Source organism: Ornithodoros turicata, chromosome 3 (genome assembly GCF_037126465.1).
Source record: "Ornithodoros turicata isolate Travis chromosome 3, ASM3712646v1, whole genome shotgun sequence".
NCBI classification, from domain to species: Eukaryota; Metazoa; Arthropoda; class Arachnida; order Ixodida; family Argasidae; genus Ornithodoros; species Ornithodoros turicata.
The window spans coordinates 9,073,842-9,098,890 of NC_088203.1; the positions used below are offsets into that span (position 1 = coordinate 9,073,842).

The following is a 25,049-nucleotide window of genomic DNA, read 5'->3' on the forward strand; positions in this document are numbered from 1 at the left end:
CGTGTTGAAATCTGCGCATGCAAACACGTGCTTGGACTTGACACTTGTAAGCGACAGTGTGATACGTGATACAAAGAGCATGTTCAGATAATCCATGGTCCATGGCTCCGTGGCTCGCATTTGCGTATGCCAGCGCGGCCAGCGCGCACGACTCAAAAGCGTGCTCCAAAGTAGCCGCTAAACATATCAGGAACTCAGAACCATTAAATATTACGAATCAAGTTTGCACCCGCGTACTTCCATTGTCGATAACGATTTTGTAAGAGTAATATAGCGTGTTTTTGGTGGCGTTTGTTTTTTTCTGTCTGGTTCATTTGTAACGCAAGGGTACGGGCAGACGGCAACCCGGGTACAGGCTGACATGGCTGCATGTTAGCCTGGGATTTTTCTTTATTGTTTGCCAACGTTTAGTGGTCTGTTTTAAGCCATTTGTGGTATTAAAACGCATCCACTGTCTGGACAATCATCGACATCTAGTCATTTCTATTTCGATATTGACGGTAAGCAAAATCAGAAACGCGCTCGGATGACGCGATTGCACACGTAGGCCTAAGATTCCGCGATAGTTCCACTACGAATTATTTGCAGCGTAGTCGCGTAGTCGTATGAGAAACGCGTACAATTGCCGAGACGTTATTCAGTGTCACTTCTGCTGCCAGCAAAGAGGTGCATAGTTTGAATGAAATGTCGTCTGTAAAACTTCCACATGCTTCGCCCATGCCGTCGGTGCGTTTACGCTTTCGGCTGAATGAATGAGAAGGGGGAATATGGTTTATCTCGACGGCAAAGGTCGCTGTTTTATATTGCGTTGGCGAACCGAAGCAGAGAGATGCGCAGCATTGTTTATGTACAGCGGAACGACATAGCCGGCTTCGCGTTTTGGTTGCCGGCTGCACCGTTAAGAAAAGACTGCACGAGGACTGCAGGTTCTTTGCATTTAGTTGATATAATCCTAAAAAGCACTGGGAAAATATAAAGATGATATTTTCTAAAGCAATTGGCTCTGAGAGTGTCTGATAGGCTGGAGCTCAAGTGTGTCTTCTGCTTTTGTATGACTTGCAGCAGTGCACCGTACGAGCAAACGTTGTATTTCTCGTACTAATAGATCATAACTCACAAGAAAGTCCAGAGCATCGGACAGAGGCTTGTAACGATTATTTGATCACAGAAGAATTGCATACCTGCATTACAGATACAGTCATCACCACTTCTAACCAATGTCCCCTTTCCCATGATCTGACTGCGGTCTGATTTTGGTGCGGAACATTCGCTGATACCACGCCCCTTCCAGTGACAGTCGACAATCTTGTACGAGCACGCTGCTAAACTGTGCCCAACACACCTCGACAAATGGTTGGTTAGAGCACCTTTGTATAACTTGGGACAAGAGTTTACGGAACACCGGGTTGCCACATTTCTTCATTTGAACGACGCCCTAGCAGCAAACAGAGGTGGATGCACACATTGAGAGATGGACAGAATAGGTGGACACCCGTTTCTTATTCGATATCTTCTCTATATCTAGCAGGGGGCCGCTCCCACGAAGAAATACGCCAGTGCCGTGTTCTGTAAACTCTTGTCCCAAGCTGTACTAGTGTGTAAGGTAAGCCCCAAGACGGGCACAAGGGGACAATGCAAGAATGCTACAGATTAACCACCATATTGTCTGTTTTCTCTTTTTGTTCTTTTTGTCTACGCTTGTGCACGCGACATGCAATACCATTCCCCCTTCCAATACCGCTTCCAATACTGCTTCTCTCGTTACCCGCCAATCGAGCACTTAGCAGAGCCAAGTCACGGAAACGGAAGATTGATTAGAGGCGACAACACCGCACCAGTCATTACTTACAATTGCATTCCCGGACACTTCGCCATCTTTGTTCCCTTACGAGGGGTGCTTCCCCCCATATCTCGCTAATTTTACGCAACCCAGCAGCATCGTGTATCATAGTTAGGGCCTGACTTTTTCGGGTTTTATTTTTGGCCAAATTCGGGGGGTAAATATCGGGCGCTATTTTTCGTTTGAAAATTCGGGTGTATTCGGGTTAAATCCCGTTACGGCATATTCTGTCGTCAGGAATTCGGGTGTACTCTGGTGATTTTTTTTTTGTTTAATAAAAATTTGTCTTAACATAGAACTAATGTTTAGCAATGTTATCAAACTTTATTTTAATGCACACTTATGAGTGCGCCACGCAACCCGGATGTTTTCGGGTAGATTCGGGTTAAACCCGAATTTTACAGATTTCGTTCGGGGGATAAATATCGGGCGGATACGGGTTTAACCCTAAAAAGTCAGGCCCTAATCATAGTACGTGACGTGGCATTGAATCCTTAGCGGCGGCAGCAGTAGCAGAGGGATGCTGGCGCCGAACAGCAACAGCAGTCCAGGCAATGGGTGCCCTCCCCCGATGACACCAGCAGCGGTCACCTCAGGGGCCGTCGACGGGGAGCAGCCCACCGCGACCGTGGCAAACACCAAAGAGAAAAAGACCCCCATGTGCCTCGTCAACGAGCTGGCACGCTTCAACAAGGTGCAACACCAGTACCGGCTGGTGGACGAGGCTGGCCCTCCACACAAGAAAACCTTCACCGTGGTGCTCCGCCTTGCCGCACACGTGAGTCCTTCCTTCATTCTTAGACGAGGGCACGTTGAGATCCACGAATGCATTGCCCGTAACCCCTAGGAGGAATACCGTGCGTCGGGGTCGAGCATCAAGAGAGCGCAGCACGCGGCCGCGCAGCGGGCACTGGACGAGACGTCCCTACCCCGTCCCGCTCCCAAGGGCGGTGGGACGGGCAGGGCGGGGAGTGGGGGTCTGGGAGGAGCCCTCACGCCCACGGTCGAACTCAATGCTCTCGCCATGAAGCGTGGTGAGCTGACAACGTATCGGGTCGCCGAGGTGCCTCGCCTGGCATACCTGCCCTCTCTTAATTTCCAGGTACGCTTTCTTGCCTGTTTCGTGAACGTTTTAGGGTTAACATTAATGTGCAGGGATTTACTAGCACCCCCCATCCCCCAACACTTTACATCACCCTCTCCCTCAACTGCCTCCAAGAAAGGGAACAAAAGCCCACAAAGCCAGCAGATGTGGGTGTCACCTCCCTATGGAATTTTAACGCCTCCACTCTCATGAGGCGAAAACCTTGCACAAATCCTTGGACATATATAATCCTAACGATATGATATTAACATATGACATATATTAGCATATTGATATTACATAATATTAACATAGAATTATTATTAACATTGACATTACATATGATTGACATATAATTGAACCTGTGTATGCAATAAGGGGATAAGTCGAAAAATCCCAAACAGAGAAGAGGGGCCTGATCTGATTTTCCGTCCCATTGACACACATGCATTTCCCGTCTTTCACCATGCTGTAGCGGGCCAACAAATCACAATAAGGTCCTAAATTTTCATTGGCAGGTGCGTACTGGTATGTAGATGTCATTGCAGCAAAAATAGTAAAAAGCGGATAAGTCGACTTATCCCCTTATTGCATACAGAGGTTCAATTGTTATTAACATTGATATTACATATTAACATATAATTATTATTTACACTGACATTACATATGATTAACATATAATTGTTATTAACATTGATATTACGTATTATTAACGTAGAATTATTATTAACATTGACATTACATATGATTAACATATAATTGTTATTAACGTTGATATTACATAATAACATATAATTATTAACATTGATGTTGCACATTATTAACGTACGATTATTATTAACATTGATATTACGTATTATTAACGCGATATTAACGTAATGATACGATGATGACAAACCAAAATCATGTGAAAGTGGTTTTCACCCAGGGAATGTACAACCAGCGATACCATTACCCCAAAGCACCGCCACCCAGCTACTGTGCCACACTGGAAGTGGGGCAGCGTCGCTTCCGCGGGGAGGGCCCCACTGAGCAGGCGGCACGTCATGCCGCCGCCACCCAGGCTCTGCGTGCACTCAGGGACTTACCCCTACCCGACCAGGGGCGCACCACTGCGGCCGGAGGGGCAGACGGCGACGACCTCAAGTCTCCCGTCAGTCTCGTGCACGAGCTCGCACTCAAGCGGAATTTGCCTGTATCTTTCGAGGTGAGGGGAAAAAGTTGTGTTTAGGGGGGGAATCTCTCTCTTTATTTCAAAGCCATCCACAGCGAAGTACGAGAACAACGAAACAAATGTACTCCAAAGCAACATACAAGCTACATCCACATCTGGCAGATAACAGATAACATACTCCACGGACAGTGGGATGTACGAGAAGATGGCTGACGTCCAGGCCAATTCATGTGTTTTGTTAACGCAAATATTACGTCGTCTCTGATGAGTGTTTTTGCAGCATCGTCACTCTACGAGCAACAGTTTGAAGCATGCGGTGACTCTAAGGCCCGCCTACGCCAGTCGCATCAGTCTTTATAATTACGTTTCGGCATTCACTCGTCTCGAACTCTAAAAGAAAACTCGGTTCGTCGACCACCTTTACGTGCAGGTTATCCAGGAAGCTGGCCCACCCCACATGCGGACCTTTGTCACATGTTGCCGAGTAGGCGACCTCGTAGCCGAGGGCGAGGGCAACGGGAAAAAGGTGCGACCCAATTTACGTCTCTTACGTGGCCGCCCAAATCACGAAGGTGGCGCTGCCGATCGTCCCCGCAGGTCTCAAAGAAACGGGCGGCCGAGGGCATGCTGGAAAAGCTGCGAGAACTTCCTGGACCGCCTCCCGCATCTCCCGTCCGGCCCAGGCGGCCCGCACCAACCAAGAAGAAGGCTCGCAACCTGGTGCGGGAGGCACGAACGGATGGCGGGCCACCGCCTGCTCTCAACCCCATCTCGAGACTCATTCAAGTATGGGAGCATCAGTTGTTTCGGGGGAAAGGATTCGAAAAAATCCGCAGCGATGGGACATTGCACGGCACTTGGGTTTGCCGCGTTTAGTATGTTGGTTTGTTCTTAGTTCGGTCCCACCGCGTAGTTTTGTTTTTAGCTTTGCTTTAGTGTATTTATTTTTGAAATTCAGATTTTGGTTTTTGCATTTCATATATCGATTTTTTATTTATTTTTTTCGGTACAGTAGAATCTCGATAATACGAATCTCACGGGGTAGCGGAAAAACTTCGTCGTCATCCGAAATTTGTATCGAGCGAATTAAACCAAAATGAAAATTGATGCATAATGTCGCCAGCTCGCTTGCTTCCTAGCCATTTTTTCATTGTCATGAAAATTGAGGCAAGAAAATAGATATTTCCATTACTGTCAGTGAAAGAAGTCGGTCGTAACGCTTTTGTGTCTCCATTTTTGGCCAATGCTGCCCAAACTCGCGCACAAATGATTCAAAATCCCCAGTACGTGCTTTCCACCCACGGGTCGCGTGACAGTGTTCTAGAGCAAGCTTCTCCCAAAGCACGCACGCGTTAGGTGAAGCCGACTTGCGAAATGGAGACTCGTAATGTTGCCAGAAGTTGTCCTGATATGTTCCTTCCACGTGTTCACGTCACCGTTTCCCTGCTAGTGCGATGTCGCGCAGCTTCGCGGTTTACTGTTGCGGGGGGGGTAAAAGGGTCACAACAGAGATAAGGTGATAACGTTCCAGGCCGTGTAATCCCTTTGAGCTTATCTCCCCCAGCACCACCAAAGGGAGAGTCCTTGCTTGCATTGTGCAAGAGGATGTATGGGAGTTTGTGGTGAGGATCTCTGTTCCTTTTCGAAAGGAGGAGAAGTATGAGTCTCACGTAGGGTTGCCACGTTTCGGAGTGAAAAATACCGGCTGAGGGAGAGGAGGTGGAATAGAGGGAAAGGGGGAAAAGTTCGTGGGAAAGGGAAAGTGGGTGAGGAACGTTCTAGCTGGCTACACACAACCACCAACAGCTTTGCACAACCACTGCTCTTGTACCCTCCGAACACAAGACGTAATGATTAACAATGAATAATAATAATAATAATAATAATAATGAATAACTAAGAAAACTACTGGTGACTGTGGAGTTTGGTCTGTGCTTCACATTTATTCAAGCTGTAGTGGAATGTTGAAGGAAAAACCCCGTAAAAGCCCTTATGAAAGGTCTTGAGCCACAAATACCGGCAAAAGGCTGCCGGTTGCCGGAAGCAAATAACCGGCCGTGCCGGTATGATACCGGCCTGGTGGCAACCCTACTCTCACGCGCTCTCGCGTCACGGGGGAACGACCTCTGTCGCATCCTCGGCTCATTTCGTATCATCCGTAAAGGCAAGATAACATGTTCGTATCATCCGAACTCTAATACGTGGAAAGAATAGGCATTCCGGCCGGGACCAGAAAAAAATTCGTATCATTGCGAAATTCATATCGTCCCTGATGGCATGATCGAGATTCTACTGTATGTTTACGTCCGGATGAATTGTAATGTGATATTTGTAAATGCTGACACGTCGCCTTGTTTCAAAACAAGTTTTGACTGGATCTGCTCCGATCACATTCATGTAAACGAGGCTTGTAATACTGACCCCTGTTCACGCTGGTGGGAATATTTCCCCAAACGATCCTGCACCTTGCATATTCCAGTGTGTTAGGCCATCCTAAATGAAGTCCAAGTCATGTGGCGCGATTTTGGCTGTGCAGATTCAGCAGGCGAAGAAAGAACGTGAGCCCACTTACACCGTGCTAGCGGAGCGTGGCGACCCCCGACAGAGAGAGTTTGTAATGCAGTGCCTCCTGGGGAACCTCAATACACAGGGCACAGGCCCAAACAAGAAGACGGCCAAGCGCAACGCTGCAGAGGCTATGCTGCAGTGCCTAGGATATTCAAAGTAAGACCCTGCTTCGTGAAAACAAAGAGGGTAATGCCCAGGTCAGACGGCGCACTTACGGCCTTAACGGTTACGGTCTTAAGTGCATACTGTCATTAAATTCTTGCGAGGCGGTCACTCATACGGCCTTTGCGACAAAACTGAGATGGAAGGGCAGTGGAGCTCCTGCAAGGCAGTTTAAGGCGTTCCCCCGAAACTGTCGAAGTCCCGTTACTGAACGCCAGGAACAAGATGGCGCAGATTTCGTTGAATTCGAAATAAAATGTTTTATGAGACGTAAAGTTCCGCGAACTTTTTTCGTGCTCACTGCCTTGAGATTTTTCTGGTGAATATTTGCACTTTGCTTCTCATTATATCTCGTCAGTTTGTAGTGATACCCTCGAACCACTGCACTCTGCGTCGTCTGCATCCGAAACTGTGCGCGCGCAACAAAGCATCGAAATTGCTTCAAAACAAATATCGCTTGCTGTTTTTCAAATTGGCTGAGTGCGAACAAAATGTTGTTTCCGAGTGCTCACAGTGAGAACAAATGTGATTTAACTACATTTCATTCAACGTTCGCAGATGTGTTTGTTGGTGTGGATATATCACCGGCAAAACGCCTTCACGGATACCGTCTTTCAGCCTCCCAGGGTTTAAGGCCATATTTCAGCTACGGCCTTTTCTTATACTTCTGTCAGACGGGCACATACACGGCCCTTAAAGTTACGGCATCAAGAAATGGCCGTAAGTTAGATACGGCCCTAAGCTCTGGGGAGCTGCCAGACAGTATCCGTGAAGGCATTTTGTCGATGATGTCCACGTCGATAAACAAGTCTGTAACGTTGAATGTAATGTAGCGAAATCACGCTTTTTCATACTGAAAGTACACGAAAACAACGTTTTGTTGGTATTTTCAAAAGACAACAGCAAACTATATTTGCTTTTAAGTGCTTTGGATATTTTTTTGAGTTGCGTCCGACTTATTGGATGCAGACGACACGGTGCGATGCCGCGTGCAGTGGTTCGAGGGTGTAACTACAAACGTAACACTTGTACAGATGGGATGAAAAGCGAAGCAAAGCACCAAAACGCTGGAAAAACACGAAAAAAAAGATGACAACATTACGTCGGGTAAAAAGCATTTTATTTCGAATTGAATTAAATGTGCTAAATCCTGTTTATGGTGTGCTTGGTAACGAGGCCTGGGCAGTTTCGATGGGATGCCGTAATCTGTCTTGCGGGAACTCCGTTGCCCTTCTACCTCAGTTTTGTCGCAAAGGCCTTATTGCTGACCGTCTGGCAGGAAGTTAATGACAGTATGCATTTACGGCCGTGACCGTTAATGCCGTATATCTGCCCGTCCGACAGAGGTATTAATGCTGTTGCCTTAAAGGCCGTATGTGTGCCCGTCTGACAGAGGTATAATGCTCGTGCTGTGTGCAGACCGGTGACGCGCCCAGTCATGGAAGGCGGCGACCAGGCTCCCGTCTGGGAGGAGACTCCCAAGGCACCCCAGACCCAGGGCTGCGAGACGCGGGTCGACCCACGTGGAGGTCGCCAGCTGGTGCCTGGCTTGCTGCTGGTCCCGGAAAAGTCCGCTCCGCGCCAGGAGCCCCTGACGACCCGTACGCTTCAGACGACTTCTGCCATTGCCAAGGAGCTCCTGGACAAGGGTGGGTGGACCCTTACGTCACAAGTTCAACTGTGGCTCGCTCGGAATGTTTCAAAGTTTTCGGAGTAGTGCAGAAAATGGTCTTATTGGTGATTGTTTGCGACCGTTTTAATCCGGAAAATTGGGCCTTTGGACATTGACTGGACTGAAAAAAATGGTAATTAAAACGTATTAATCCCACGTATTAATCGAACGTCACGGTTCCCCGTGGGAGTCCGAAGTATCGAACAAGTCTGAATAGCCGGTCGGCTACTGTATTATTACTAGAGCATAGGCAGTAGGTGCACCATATACTAAAATGCTGGAGGTAGTGAATTTTTTCATGGTAGCAGCAGTGGACTAGCTTTGCGTTTGCTGACCAAGAGCGAGGGAGGCTCCACCTCCTAGGTGCCGGCCAATAGGAGGACGCGGAGGGCAGGCCTCTGCTCTCGCCTAAGCGATGGCGCAGCATTACCGTTGTTTCCCTTTTGGTCAGCAAACGCGAGGACAGTCTTAGCAAAGTACCATATTTCACTGGTCCTGGATTACCCCCTGTGCTAGAGCCCTGCACGGGCCCGGGCCCCCGACCCGGCCCGCGGGCCGAGCCGGGCTTGTTATCGGCTGTGTGCTCCAGGCCGACAAAATACGCTAGCACCGCGGGCCGAGCCGGGCTCTATTTGCTTAGATTCCGGGCCGGGCTCTAGTCACTGGGTCACCGGGCCGGGTGGGGCCGCATAAAAATATGAAGGCCCGGGTCCGCCCCGGGCCATTTTTCAATGCGCCCGGGCCGGGTCGGGCCCGGAAAAGTCGGCCCGTGCAGGGCTCTACCCTGTGCCCCTGTGCTGCTACCACTCGTGTTCCACTCACAGAAGGTCGTCTCTTTTTAGGGGTGTCACCCACAGCGGAGTCCTTGAGGCCTCCTCCTCCACCTACGGCTGCCCCTGCAGCGGCTCAATCGGTCGCCCCGGTGCGCCCCAAGCAACAGCTCATGTACTTGGCAGACGTCCTCGGGTTTCAGGTACTCGTGGACTGCTCAACGGCGACTTAACCAAAATGTCCGAGCACTGGTTTGAACGTTCCAGGTTCACTTCACGGACTTCCCCAAGGGTAACAAGATGGAGTTCCTCTCTCTGGTTACGTTGACCACAAACCCACCGCAGGTGAGATTATGTAAACTGCTGTTCTTCTTTTCTTTCCTTTTTTTTTTTTAATGACCAGGAAGCATGGAGAGGGTACTTTGGAGTTGTTTTTGATTGCTTTAATTAAACCTCAGCCTTGCGGTGCAACTACCTATGTCGTTGCACAAAGTCCTGAAAAGACACTATGACACCCGGTACACAGTAAATATGTCTGTTTGCATTTGTAATATCAGCGACAGCAGCGGGTGAGAGAAGATGCTTTTTTGCCTGGTGCGTTACAGACTCCTCTAAATTTTGAAGATTCTAATCAAGGTGCATAAACATTAAATACCAGTGCCTGTTTTGAAAAAAGAAATATTATTTAGAAAAACATGTTTTATAAATATTCAAAACTTTTCTAGTGTTTCCACGATGTGCATGTTATTTTTCGCTAGAAAATATTACCTGTATTGTGTGTTTGCTAAACTGTGCTGAAGGGGGAAAAGTGCAAAAATTTCTCGCTGCGGAGTGAAAGACTGAGTGAAAGGTCGGATTGGTCTCCTCGGACAGTCTCCCGTAATGACTAGACAAATCGTTTGAGGGGACCAATGAGAGCTCGATCTGCATTGTCTGCCTTCTTGAAGATGAGACTCACAAACGACACATCCGATGAATCGCGTTCCTTTTGCGTCGGTGTCAGGACGATGGCATCTTTCATTGTGCGAGGAGGAAGCACTTCAGTGCCCCTTTAATAGGTTCGTGCGGTTAACCTTTTTCTGTTATCATTATGGGCGTAAACGTAAATGGTCTATGTCATGCACAATTTCTCTGTTGGCTTCCACTGAGTCGGACAACAAAAGCCGTGCTCCGTGGGTGTCAGATAATTATCCCACGGGATTCAGTCGAGTTAAAGGGATAGTTCATTCCCCCAGGAATGAACAACTCCCCGTCAATCCCTTTCGGTTCACTACCGTGTACAACAGAAATAAACGAATCTATGCTCGGAGAGCGAACTATCCCTTTAAGCGTGCATGTAACAGAGGGCTTGTGTGTGTGCTCTTTCACGACACCTACAAGCAGGTCCCCCAAGGTCGCCATTTTCCCATGTATTTGTTCCTATCCCGATGCGTGCAATGCCGGAGGCCGCCCTTAGATACCCCATTGTTACCAGACGTTGGCTTGCGTTTGATTGTAGCGCGCTAAAGATCCAGTTGAAGCACAATCCAAGCCAGGCCAAGTCACCGAAGGAGAAATGGACGACTGCGCCTGCGGCGCCTGGTACGACAGGTACGCTATGTGATGCACGCAGCCGTGCACTAGATCCTTCCGATCGCTCAACACGTTTAAAAATGGGACCAAAAAGTGAAACACGACACCGAAAGTTGTTATACGCGTCTTATTTGGACATAGAAAGACTAGATTCATTCGCAGAAACAAAAAAACATTTTGCCGTTAAACTTAGCGCGCTGAAGTGATCCGGAACGGCAACAGTGGGGTATCTAGTGGCGGCCTTCTTCGTTGCACGCTTTCCCGACGTGAGTTTGGGGGACCTGCCTACAAGAAGCTCATCCCTGCATCCTCCCTAAGGTGAGCCATGGCGCCGGCCCCACCCTGGAAGCCTCCCATGACCAAGCAGCGTTGGCCGTGCTGAGGACCCTGGCCCAGTTGGGACTGGATGCGGTTGCGCCTCAGGGCCTGGCGCAGCCCGACGTCCCATCCGCACCCCTCATGTTGCATTGAGCCATTCCCACCCCATCCTACCATTTGCCTCTCAGTTTCCTCACACACATTTGCATTATGGGGGTGGCGCGAGTAAGGAAACAAAAAATCAGGTTTTCTTTTGTGGGGGCAGCGCAGCCAGCGTAACTCAGTTGAGGCATTTTCCTGGCTTAACTCGATCGTGTTGTTTTTACTTTCATTGTTGGTTTTTAGCCGTAACACAAGTTACCGAGTTCCCAGACTGTGAGAATGTCGCAAAAATTAGCTCCGAAACCGTTGCTGCTAGACAGCTGTCCACTTTTTTGTGTGTTTTTTTGTGTCCAAGTTTTGTGACATTCGATCGCTGCATTTGAACGGGCGAGGTGCCCTTCTCTTTTGTTTTGCTGTACAGAGATCACCGTCATATCCAAATTCTCGAGGCCACTTGCACCTGATTTTTAAGAAGTCTGGCATTCCTGCTAGTCTTGGTCCTCCCCTCAGGTATTGGAAGGCTCAAAGGATAGAGACATAAAGTTGCTCTCTCGACTCACAAGATTTCTTTTCCCTGTTCTTTTATTCCTTTTCTCTTTGTTTTGTAGAGGTGTCCCCTTTTGAGACTCTCCACTAACAGTGCTTTTATCTAAGTGCTCTTAACAACGAGTGGAGTGTTGAGAATTGTTCATTGCCAGGCGACCGAAATCTGTAATGGAGTCTTCTCAGGACCTGCCACCCTTGGTTTGCAAGGCTCTCCCGACGCGCTTTTCTACAACGATGACCGCAGCGCCGTCTGGAGGCTCGCTTTGAGTTAACGTTCCGAAATCACTAAGTACGAACTTGTAGAGACATAGGTAGGGTTTAACGATGGAAGCAGTTCTTCATCCTTCTCATCTTTGTGTTGATCGCGGAAGAGTCGAGCCAATCACTGTGACTTCATTCGGGGGATATCGGGGGGAGGGGGGACTGCCGGAGTAAGGTACGCCGACGAATAGTGTCCGGCGAATATTTGCTCCCTCTGCCTCGGGCAACTTTTAGCGGCTTTTGCTGGCTGGCTGCCGAGTGCTGTGTCGGTGTCCTGGGATGTTTATTTGTACACTACTGCTGCTAGAAAAATTGCATCCTGCACGCTCGTGCGTGACAAGTGACCTACTTGTTTCCTCATTGTAATTTCGAGCAGACGAATATAATAAAGTGACACAGAATAAGTTGCATAAATAGTACATTTGAGCATGGTTATGGTCGTCACGACGGGAAAAAGTCACGACCTCACCCGAAAGGAACTTGGCAAGGCAGGGAAGAACATGCAAAAAAATTAAATGGCAACAAGGGTTCTGAAACCACCTGGCATCATCTGTTCCTTTTGGTGTGCTGATGTCGTTGCCATTTTCAGACAAATGTTTCAACCAATGGACCATTTTCACATACTCTTCGCATTCTAGCGGCTCTCCAGCGAACTACGCTCGGAGCGCGTCAAAACAAATCCACGTGGTTAGCACGAAAGACCGACGAGCTCGCGCCGTTCGTGCGGTCTCCCCACTGGTCCCCACTTCTGTCGACCCATACTGCGTCATCTAATGAAGACGGAGATAACTCTCTCCGGCGCCTCAAGGTCATGCGCATGCGCATAAGCCGTTGCGAAAAAAGTCCAGTTAGAGCGAAGAAATGGCCTAAAAAAGAACGCCAGATTTAGAGGCAATTTTGACTCACCGGCCCATACATAATGCGAGGGAGAGCAACTGCCTTTTCTCTCTCGCATGTGACGTCACTGCACCATTGATGCGGCCGCGGGATAGGTCACGTGCTCCCGCGAACCAATAGGAATGAAATAATAATAATCTCACTCGTCTGATACGTACCAAGAGCACACGTTCGTGATGTGGCAGAACTGTCGGTCTGATTTTGACCTGTTGAGCGAGGGGAATTGCTTTGAGGCGATCGGCCAATGGGGATGTGGGAAGGCCAGATGCAGACGACAGTTTCTGTCAGTCTGTTATTGCGTAACCTCCGCGTATTTTTTGGTGTTCATCGAGACGAATTCTGCCGTGAATGCCTCTTTTTGAATTCTTTCAAATCTGAAAATGCCACGTGACATGTGATATAGTACTCTAGCTCCAATTGCGTCGCCCTCAACTATGTAACTCTCTGTTGCAGTTACTCCAACTATTGTCTCGCGACGTAAACCCCCAATTATTAGTTCAACTAAAATAACTGGGTACTCAAAGTAACAGCATCAGTATGTTAATTCGTCGTTAGGCCGCCATTCGACCTTGGCGATTAGTCGACAGTGTTTTCGGTCGTGTAAACGCAGTAGCTGAGGCGCGCATATTCGCGTTACTGACCACGTCACGGAGCTGTGGCACTTCGGGAGAAGTAGATGCCGGCTGTGCTTCTTTCACTGACTAAAAGCGATTTCTCTTCTTGTTTATTTTTTGTCTGAGTAGTCGAAACTAAACAGTCGGAGGGTGTGCGCGCGGAACACTACAACAACGGCCGCCGCACTTTTCATTAGCAGACGACGACCTCTTCACGCAGAGCGCGACTCCCGCATCAAGATGGTGTGAATGCCCGACTCGATGGAGCCGACGAAGCTGTGGCGTGACTTTGGTTCTCGTTTTTTTTTTTTTTTTTTTCTTCCGGTATGGCCGTTTATACCGTCCCCTTACGTAACGTGCACTATTCAAGGCCCGACCGGAAGTAGTGAAAGTGCTGCCGGCATCCTTCGGCTGCTCTCTGTTTAGGTACGAAAACTTCCTACTTCCTCTTTTTCCGGTACCTTTGTTGATGTGCTTTTTGTTGTGTATCTTTGTTGATTGTGTTTTCTTGTAACGGCGGGCGGTGTCCTTACTCCCAGCCTCTCGTAACGTTTTCTTCACATTGTACTTTCTTGCCGCTCTTACGTTCTCAGTGAAGATGGAGACGGAAGTAATGGGGGTGAGCGTTGTTATTGTTCTGCATGACCGGGACAAAACAAGGCAGAAGAAAGAAAGTGCAGTGTTAGGAAGCCTGAATTGTGTTTGAATTGCTCAGCCCAAGATAACATCTGATTAGATAGTGAGAGACTGTTATTATAGTTGTTTATACAGGAGAAAAGAGCAGAAACACTTTTTTTTTTCCCTTGTGTTCAATTGTCCGTGTGCTTTTATACAGTGGGAGAAGCGAAAGTGTGGATATTGTTTCCACAAAAATGCGAAGGGTGTGAAGAAGGAAGGGAATGTTTAATTTTGTTTGGGTTATTTTGGTACCGTCACGCGCCTTATTTCTTTTTCGACCTGCTTTAGTCTAATGGGATGAAGAAGAAGAAGATTCAGCTGAAAAGTTTATCGCATTTATTTTGCTGTCAGTTTCGGGGTGTCAGATTCGCAATCCGTAAGTACACATGCGAAGTGGGATTTGGATATCGGCAACATTGAGGCCAGAATGTAACAGCAGTGCATCAGTGATGTGATAGTGAGACGATGGATAAAGTTCACACAACTGCTTCACAGAAAAATGCTCGCATTGATGTGTTCAAATATTACGCCTCCTCGTTTTCTGCCGTCTGCGGAAAGTTCCGCGATCGCAGCTCTGAAGCAGACGACAGTCATAGCAGACGACAGCTTTCGGCAAGGACGATCAACAAGCCTGTAGGGCGTGTTCTCTGCGTTACTCGTCGTTAGACTGTTCATATCTAAATACCTGGATCCTTGTTCGCATTAACATAGTGCTTCAAGACATGAGAGTGGATTTACTATGTTCTGGAGCGTTTGCACTTCCGAGACCAAGGAAACGTCAGAGGTACAGTACGACGGCGTCTCATATGTCTCGCATTTTGACAGGCTTTACAGGGAGAAATGTGTCATACGTATTAGATAAAATACTCGAAAGGAATATTACGCTGTAATATATAACGTTACGATATTATCTGCGCGACAGATGTACGAGGAAAATACGTGAAACGATGAGGTCTCAGTGGGAAAATGAAATGTTTCTGCTGATTATAAATGGGGACAGCTGTACTGTTGCAGACGATCCGAATGACGGCTCGATGGCGCCGCTGTGTTTCACCTATATGATACGGTTCAGATGACGCGGATCCGTGCCGATGACCACAGTTTCGGTCATTTTGCTTGAGATTTCAGGCTGCACTATGAAAGACTCTTATGCCTTCCTGTACGATAACAGTGACATATGGTGAGGAAGATATTGTGGCTTCCTGAAAGTGGCTGCGTTTCGAGGGTGGAGGAAAGCAGTACCGGGGGTTGGAGGAGGGCAGTCACGTGACAGCCACGGACCAATGGCATGTGCCGACGAGAACATCATCTGCTATACTATTACTGATCGACTGCGGCTTCTGTGGCAGTCCTGTACTTGAGTGAATAACAGCCATGCCCTCGCCTGGTTGCGCATTGGTGAAATTTTGATAAGTTTCGTGTAGAACATTTATATTTATGCTGTATCTTGACATGGTTCAAGGCCGACCAACTAAATCACGGCCTATTTTTTACCTCTTCGTTAAGCGGTTCGTAGGGTCACCACCCTCGAGCATGCAGACTCCTTTGAACGTAACCCGTGACGGAGCCGATATCTTTTGATGTCCTACAGCTGTCCCACCCAAGGGCCCTGCAAAGAAGCATCTAAACGAAGCCAGCTGATGAATGATTTGATTAGTATCATCATCTGAATCGCCCGTAAGCACGGGCGGAATGTCGAGAAAGACAACATGTACCTAAATACAAGTTTCCATCGACCACCCTTACAAAAAATGCTGCTTCTCCTACTGGCAGAAAGCCTAAAGAACTCGAGTTACCCTGTGCTTAGAAAACCTCGAGACAATCCGCGAATTTTCGGTTACCCATGCCAGATGTCTCAAAGCGGGAGCACGATTACTTTTCCGTCACCTGAAGCTGTACTGTGGCACTCAGGTGTACCAAAGCGTGCGGAATTTTTGGTCTGTATGTATTGCTGCGGACTGAATTACGTAGGAATAAATAAATAAAATAAAAAGAATAAAAAAGAACGTACATGGCACACTTGGAGGACACGAATAGGTACAGGCTTTCGTGTGTGCATTGCATTTTCTCCACTTGATACAGTCCTCATACGCTTCTTATCATTTGCAACATTCAGGAATTGCTTCTTTTCATTTCTGTATATCTGAGTACTTGCAGTGACATGTTCCGTAAGAAACAGAGCGTTTGGCAAAATGTTCGTGAAGCACGGATAAATGAACAAGAGAGAACTGATGTTCTGAGGCTGGAACAACATAGAAAGGACAAACACATACAAAGCCTCAAAGAAGAAGGCGTGTTAGCTTAGCTCAATTGGTAGAGCCCTGGACCGGTAATCCAGAAGACGTGGGTTCGAGTCCTACAGCTGGCTAACCTTTTCAGTGACTTTCATCTTTCAACGGATAAATGAGTTTTGGAAAGGGCATGGAAACATTCTTGCATGCGTTCCAAGTCAAATAATTCCAAACTTTCCGGGCGAGAAAACTGCGTAGTGTTCGTTACTCCCCACTATGTAGTTCAGATAGAGAACATAATGTAACACGAAGCACAATTGTTTGTCTAAGTGCGTGGAGAAAAACAATTGTGGCACCATCTGTTATATGAAGCAAAAGCTATAGACCTTGTCGCGTTACTCTCAAACCACTATAGTCTCCGTGCGCTCCTTAGCCTCGTTCCCAGCGACGACACAACAGGGGTGGACTGCCAGAATCGCTCTTCCCATTGGGATAAGTACTGTCTTTAGTGAGTATGACTGACGATGACGTAACAAGCGTATAGCGTGGTGGTTCTGCGCAATGCGCGAAGCTCTATTTATGTTTTGCGCGTGCGCAGAACCACCAAAGGGTTTCCCTTACGTACCCAAAGGCGAGAGCGTACGATGCACTCAAACTCTCTACCACATGTCGCGTCACCCGGTGCGGACGTACCGCACCCCTTCCAGCCCCCTACACTCTTAGAAATGAACTTCACCGCATAGCACGCTCCTAGCCAACCATCGTCTCGAATGATATCGTTAATCTGCCCTGATTTTTTGAAAACGGGAGGCGTACGCCTTTCTGTGACAATTATGCACCCTAAAAACAGAACTTCACCGCATAGCATGCTGTGCGCCAACCATTGCCAAGAAAGATAGGGTTATCGCTTCCGATTTGAAGGGAGAGGTGGACGTACGCCTTTTTTGTGACGATTTGGGTATATTATAATTGCCACAAAAAGGCGTACGCCCACCTTTCTCTTCGAATCAGAAGAGATAACTCTATCATTCTTGGAAATGGTTGGCGTACAGCGTGCTATGCGGTGAAGTTGTACTTTTAGAGTGTGAACAGCATAAGTGTCACAAAAAAGGCGTACGCCTCCCGTTTTCAACAAATCGGAGCAGATTAACGATATCATTCGAGACGGTGGTTGGCTGGCTAGGAGCGTGCTATGCGGTGAAGTGTGTAGTGCGCCGCTGGCTCCACACTCTTAAAAATGAACTTCACCGCATAGCACGCTCCTGGCCAACCGTTATCTCGAGTGATATCGTTATCTGCCCTGATTTGTTGAAAACGGGGGGCGTACGCCATTTCTGTGACACTTATGCTGTTCATAATTGTCACAGAAAAGGCGTACGCCCCCTGTTTTCAACAAATCAGGGCAGATAACGATATCATTCGAGATAATGGTTGGCTAGGAGCGTTCTATGCGGTGAAGTTCATTTTTAAGAGTGCAGGTGGACTTGAAAGTTTTCCCCCATACCTGGTTCTCGCGATAACATGTCGCCGAGCTATGCTGCATTAAAATTCCCGGCTATTTCTGGTACGAACCTACGATGACAATCGGTGCAGAGAAAGAGGGTTGCCCCTGCCCTACAAAAAAAGAAAAGAAAAATCCCCTTTGGTATTCCTTTTTTTTGGCGTTATCTGATCTCACTGTTGCTAATAGCGAGTAACGGACGTCACAGGAGAAGATTCTAATGAGGAAAGTGGCCAACAAATCGTGACGACCTTCACGCGAATAAACTCTCTCCGAGATTGCGATCGCTACATGCGCTTAATCGTCTTCAGGATGCTCGGCGCGAACCTGTTAGCAAAATAAATTAGCAGCAGTTACAAACCATTGAGTAATAAGAATACTGGTATATGTATATACCGGGTATCATCCAGCGCCACCTATGCTCAACAAAGCGGGCTTGATGCTCCTTCCGGTGGTGGTGATAGAGCTCAAAGAGCTCGCCGTTGTCGGTCTCACAAAGGTGGCCAACTGCACGACTCTAACCTTCTGGGGGAATGTGCGTCCTGGGCCGACTTCTAAGGGAACTGTGCCGACATATGTCTGACAGCGCCTGAGGAAAACACATGAAAAACCCCAAACAGCACAGCCGGCACCAACGCCGTATGTGACGCAAACGTCACATATACGGCCGCCGAAGCGTGGTCGTGATTGGCGGACTCTTAATGACTACACGTCACGTCGTTTAAGCGAAGAGGTCTCGCTTACTCTACATGCTCTTGGGTTTTATCACGAGCGACCGTCGGTGAGTTGTTCGTCCTTGTTCGAACCTGCAGACTTGGCAGACCTGCTGAGACAGTCAGATGGGTAAGTTACTAAAAAAAAAGTAACTTAAAAATGGAAAAGTGTAAATGAAAAATGTAAAAAGTATGGAACTTAAGTTGCAGTTGAAGTTAGCCCGCACAAATAGTAACTGAGTTGCAGTTTACAGAGTCTTTTTGAAATGTATCTAGTTACAAATACATTTACTGCATGGCCACTTGACGGGGTAGAAAAAAACAAAAACAGAGAATGTAACTCAGAAACCTGATTTATCACTTTTACTGTTCGAGCATCCTGGCTGCGAGTGAGATGAGACAACTCGCAGAAAAAACGACGGGTACTCAAGCCTCGACAAAATCACACCAAGGGGACTGATGCGTGCAAACTATTTCAATACCTGGCAATACCGGATTTTTTGCAAAAGTAACGAAAATATAACCATGCATTTTACGGTTACTTTTACAAAAAGCGATAACTATAGTTACAGCTACAGGTCACTTTTATAGAACAATGCCTAGTTACTGTAAAAATTAACTAGTTACTGAGAACGATTGCGCTGAAAAATTCGTCGCGCGCTATCCTGTGGGAGCTCCGTAGAGCATGATGTGCGGCAATTTTTTCCTATGGGATAGCTCCTGAATATCCCTGTCAATTATCATTAATTTGAGTAAATTAGACACGCTCTTCACATTGGCGTGGTAAAAAAAAAAGTGACCGTGACAAATTTCCGACTTCAGTTCGCAAAAATTTACATAATTAAACTTACGTAACGCGACATTCACATCAGGAGGTGGCAAAGACCTAGTAAGAACCAATGCCGTTGACCGCGTGATTCTAGGTGTAGTTTTTTTCAATTATAATTCAATGACACGTTTTCTGGGACACCATGTATACGCGTTGTACTCCTGACACTAGAGCATCGACGAAAAAAAAAAAAAAAAGCGTTTCTGGATGTCGTCGGACTTAGCCAGACAGTTAGTGGGACACAATGACCATTCTCATTGGTTCTCGAAAGCACGTGACCTCGCTCCCGGCCGTCTCTCATAGAGGGTGTGTCTTCGATGATGACAGAGACGGATGCGTTCCGCTATTGATGGTGTCGATTTTTCTACCGATCTATTACCCCATGCATATACAGGAAAACCTGCGGGATGCAGGTTCACATCGATGCACGTATAGCCGATTTTATACCGCTGTCATACGGGCGTTTCGATGGCCCTTGAAATGAACGACGATAAAACTGAATGGTAACCGGACGCTGCTACACGACCACTTTGAATTACCATTGATTCGGATGGTCCTCAATGATGTCAAGGGTCCTCGAAAACTGCAGACTCTCTTGATCGGCGACCAAGCACGCGCTAAACAAACGCGCGCAATAAACCTGCATGAAGTGCTACATGAAAAGTCCTGAAAATATACAGTGTAACAGTTATTAGGGTTAATTACATATGTCACGGACCGGCACGGAGTCGACGCAACGCACGGTCGTACAAAAATGCGCACTAAATAAGAAGTTACTTATAATGGACAATTCAAACGCTACTAAAACTCCAAAATGTTCTTTTTTTTCGTTACATTTAACGTCACTATGGACGTCTTTTGTCTGCTAAAACTTACGTATCACGTTAGTCCGGCATAACTAAAAGCGATGTGTCATTAAGCTTCTGCACCGGTCTGTCAGACTTCGCTATGTCAAGACAATACCCACGTGCTTTCTCAGGTTTCTCAGAAAGGGTCCACATTGTTGCCAGGTAAAAGGTATACTAGACACGCGGTGACCATCGCACGTGATGCCCTCCTGCGGCGCTTTCTCCGAAGCGTTTGACGTCATACCATCCTACAGTATATACTGTTTATACGGACGCATTCTTGCGGTCTTCTAGGGAAACACGCGGATGATTCCCAATCGCAAGGCACAACTAATTAGACAAACGGCAGAACGCTGATGTTCGTTCGTGCGAGGCTACAAAAAAATGCTTCAGGCGAATTTGCAGGCAGTGTTGCGTCTTTTCAGGGGCATTCACGATTTGGATGATGGATGTGTCTGGCTGTCTAAGTATGCGATCGCTCTCAACGGGAGGCAACAAAAGCAAGCACAGACAAATACATAGGTGGAGAGAAGGAAACAAAATGGGAGAGCGGAAGGCGCGTCTTCCGACTTCGTGAATCTCATTTGCAACGGAGAAGAAATCGGATTCGGCGTGGCGGCTTGTCTTTCTAAATTCGGCGATACACGGTGAACTGTGGAACAATGAGCGTATGGAGTTGTGGGTTCGACACCTTGTCTGGAGTCGAATCTGGCCTCTGTAATTTGCGTTCCATTATCACCGACGTTGAAGTCGGCGAAAATCGACATCACCGTCGAATACGGGCACTTTGAAAGTGTCGAAACTCCCAAATGCACAGCTGTTCTCGCCAGAATAACGACGTTAGACATGGTTTAATACTAAGGCTGGATAAATACCACGAGTGCAGTAAATTACGCAAAATATCACTTTGTGGGGCAGCTTGACTTCGTGAAACTCTCTTTCGTGAAAAAAATCGCGGGATTTTAATTTTTCGGAAAAAAAAATGACTTCGTTATATTCGCGAAAATTAGGTCATCACGAAAATTACTACCTTTTGCAGGGATCACGACGTTTTTCTCTCGAAACAGCAGCTCTCTTTTATTACCGCACAAAAGAAGCTTCACATCTCACACGACCCCCGCATCAAAGCCAGTTTGCACTACGTGCGTTGGTCTCTTTCCTGCGTGAAATTGCTGGCGAAATTTTTTTTTTTTTTTTACCTTCGTGCCTCTGTCTCTGTTGTTCCTTTCTCTTTTCCTTTGATTTTTCTTCGTTTTTCGCTGATTTTTTTGTGACTCTGTGTGTCTCTTCGAACCTGAGTGTCTGCAGTAAGTGTCTATATGTTCGTTCATGTGCTCATAGTTGTTCACGTGGTATATGGAGTAGCCGGCTTTCCGTTAGTGGTGACAGTTTCTCCATTTTTTTTTAGTGTGTGTCTTTTATCTCACACACATCTCAAAATTGATTTTTGTTGTTGTTGTTGGAATATACGTTGTCGCACCAACTTACATCCACGTGGACATAACCATACGCCCACAAGGACGGTGCTCCGAGACGAAGTCCATCAGCTCTGAAGTCCATTATTGTGGACATGCAAAATCGATCTCTCATCATTGCCCAACATTGGAATGCAGATAGGTTAATTTACAACAAACTTATTCCCAAGGCGTAATTCCGATGAACAACCTCTAATAGTAACATTAAAAAGAAAAACGCAATTTTGCGCGTGCCAGGCTCTGTGTACGTGGTGGCTCTTCTCTAGTTCACTTTAGACTCCAAATTGGCCTGACAGATGGTGCAAACTGCGCTCAATAAATTGCACTTCGGGTCTCTACCATTATTTATTATTATCATTATTATTATTGTACGTTTGAAAATTCTCCAGGGAGCGAGTCCCCCCTTGCGAAATCACAATCGTTATCCTCGGTGAGCGATCCTCGCCGTCCATTCAAGTGACCGCTTTTTCTACGAGTGACTTAACCTCAGGATAGGTGAAGTACAAGCAGAAGGATCAGTAATCTTGGATACGGTTATCTCCGAAGTGTATTGTCACACAAGAACACTCCTTGAGGAGAAGAAAGCAGATATACCAGCAGGGTTAACGTCCCGCATTAATTGCGTTAAAAAACACGCACGTTATGCAAGAGAACGTCTCTTCCTGTTACCGACGGTAAGGATTATCGGTACAGACATCTAAAACACAACGGCCGACGCGTTGACATTATCGGGGAAGGGCATGCAGATGGTGGTCATCGATAATTGGCTCGCGCGAATACGACCGCAGGAATATTCTGGTTCATTTGAATGCGATGCGGTGTGTGTAAGGTGAACAGGTGGGATGTCGCGGAAGGATATCCGACTGCATGGAGCGTGCTTCCGGCTTTCGACTTCGACGTTCTTCCCTTTTTAGAGTAAATATACGATCGATCGATAGAAAGAAAGTACTTCCTAGTCTCTTTTTTTGTATTTGACGGGGGTGGGGTAACATGGGAGGTAGAAGGGTTTACTGGGTGAACAAAAGAGATCACCATCTCATTTTTTCTTTATTTCCAATACAAGACAGCCCAGGCCCGCATAAAAAACGCAAGGCCCGGGCCGGCCCACGGGCCGGGCCGGGCTCGGGCTTTCAGGTAATCCCGGACTCGTGCAGTGCTCTAGGCAGCACTACGCACATTATACTAAAAACAATGTTCTGGTTACCCATAAATTGCATAACCTGTGGCCTAATCATTCTTAAAATAGAACCGCACACGTCTACTCGATTAGGGAATGCTCTTTGGGCACTATTTTGAGCCCGAATCTGGAAACGTTCCGGAAATAAGCGGAAGTCGAACACGCTGTCATTTTCAGATGCTAATGTGAGCAGCGAGGGGATAATTTGATCTCAATTCGAACGAAGAGCAACGCCCTCAATGCGTGCATGACAAGGCATCACGATTGGTTTCGGTTTTCCGTTCCGCGTGTTTCTCGTCTTCCTTCAAGAGGTGTAGCGGTTGTTTTATTGAGTTACTTTTTACTTACGGATGTAAAGGACAAAAAGTCACCCTGTAATATACTTGGAACAAGAGTTAGTGCAATGTGCCAACTAATTCGCCAATCAAACTGTCAACTTATTCTTACGTGGTGGTGGTGATGACGGTGATGGTGAAAGTTGTCGGCCTCACGGAGGTGGGCAACGTCACGAGTATTCTTCACCCGCTGTCAAGAACACCAATGGAGCGCCGGGGAAACGAAAAAGAGGACGGCGCGGAAGATGTTACAACTGTAACTGTTGTTCCTTTTGTGGCATGACTTTCGTTACGTGGTGTACGCGTTATATAACATGACGGGATTTATAAATATAGACTACGAGTAATGAAGAGACTAGGGAAGCCGTATAAAGATTAAAAACAGTTGCTGCTTTTATTACATTAAAAAAGGTCGAAACGTCGACCCCTAACTGTAACTGTACATCTATTTCTAGCACTTCCCATTTAATTTTCTTAATGTAATAAAAGTAGCAATTGTCCTTAAAGTCCTTATCATTATTAAGTCCTTATTAAAGTCCAATCCTTAAAGTATCTTCATTACCTGTAGTATATATCTTTTTCGCGTCCATTTGTAGTAAAGTCTATTTGTACTCGACCTATATATATATACATAATGAAGGGGAAAAAAAGCCATTAAAGAAACAAGTAAATGACACTAGACGTATTTGAAATGAAAAATTACAGATTAAGATAGCTTCTATGGCTGCACGCAGAGAAACAGATACTCATGGAACAATGCGACAGCACCAGAGGACACGTGTTTCGCCGCGTTTCGTGTTCGCGTGTTCGCCCCGTTTTGAGTGACCCCTGGTTTGCCAATTCCGAACGATGCGCAGCTACCCAGAGCTGACGAGCCGCAAACACGGCAAAACACGTGTCCTCTGGTGCTGTCGCATCGTTCCATGAGTATCTGTTTCTCTGCGTGCAGCCATAGAAGCCATCTTAACATGTAATTTTTCATTTCAAATACGTCTAGTGTCATTTACTTGTTTCTTTAATGTATACATATATATATATATATATATATATATATATATAGGTCGAGGGAAGTACAAAAAATCAAACGGCCACGAATTTTTACAGTTGTGGAAGGAAAAAGACGCGGACAACAGATTTTAGGGAAGTTAGAAACACTAGTTCATTTAATGGGCAGCAATTAAAAGTTAAACGAACAAAAGGGTCGACGTTTCGACAGTGGCACTGTCTTCGTCTGGACAAAAGGACGATATATATATATATATATATATGCTGGGAGTGCACGATCAAATTACAAACATATGCTCAACGTGCAGCTACAGAGCTTCGGCTATTTCTCATTTCTATATATATATATATATATATAAACACAAGCAAACATTCATCAGTCGCCAATTCCCACCCAGTTTAGTTGAGGACGCAATAAGGAAGGCCCGCAGGGCAGATCGCAAAGCTCTGTTCCAAAACCGCAACCGCAAATCAGACAATGGTTCCGTCAACCTCGTTGTAACATTCAACAATAATGTTTCCAACATCAACAGTATACTTAATCGCCACCACAGTATTCTTTGTCAGTCAGAGCGCATGCGACAAATCTTCCCGGAACCGCCACGTGTGACCTACAGGCGCTCGCAAAACCTCCACGATAATCTAGTCAGCTCCAAAGTCAACCGACCAACAAGTCC

The 25,049-nt window shown here is 46.7% G+C and overlaps 1 protein-coding gene and 1 non-coding gene across 2 annotated transcripts; both read left to right on the forward strand.

The window, feature by feature from the left end:
* The first annotated feature begins 321 nt into the window (after positions 1–321).
* On the forward strand, positions 322–12,488 carry LOC135387995 (double-stranded RNA-binding protein Staufen homolog 2-like). Its single transcript, XM_064617255.1, has 11 exons — positions 322–500; positions 2,339–2,618; positions 2,688–2,942; positions 3,853–4,131; positions 4,529–4,624; positions 4,696–4,884; positions 6,635–6,822; positions 8,248–8,477; positions 9,343–9,473; positions 9,538–9,615; positions 11,161–12,488. The coding sequence occupies exons 2-11, from the start codon at positions 2,361–2,363 to the stop codon at positions 11,311–11,313; spliced, it is 1,857 nt and encodes a 618-aa protein (XP_064473325.1). The 5' UTR covers positions 322–500; positions 2,339–2,360; the 3' UTR covers positions 11,314–12,488.
* A 4,065-nt stretch (positions 12,489–16,553) lies between these two features.
* On the forward strand, positions 16,554–16,626 carry Trnat-ggu (transfer RNA threonine (anticodon GGU)). The gene has a single exon. It is a non-coding gene; the product is annotated as a tRNA-Thr (tRNA).
* The last annotated feature ends 8,423 nt before the right edge of the window (positions 16,627–25,049 follow it).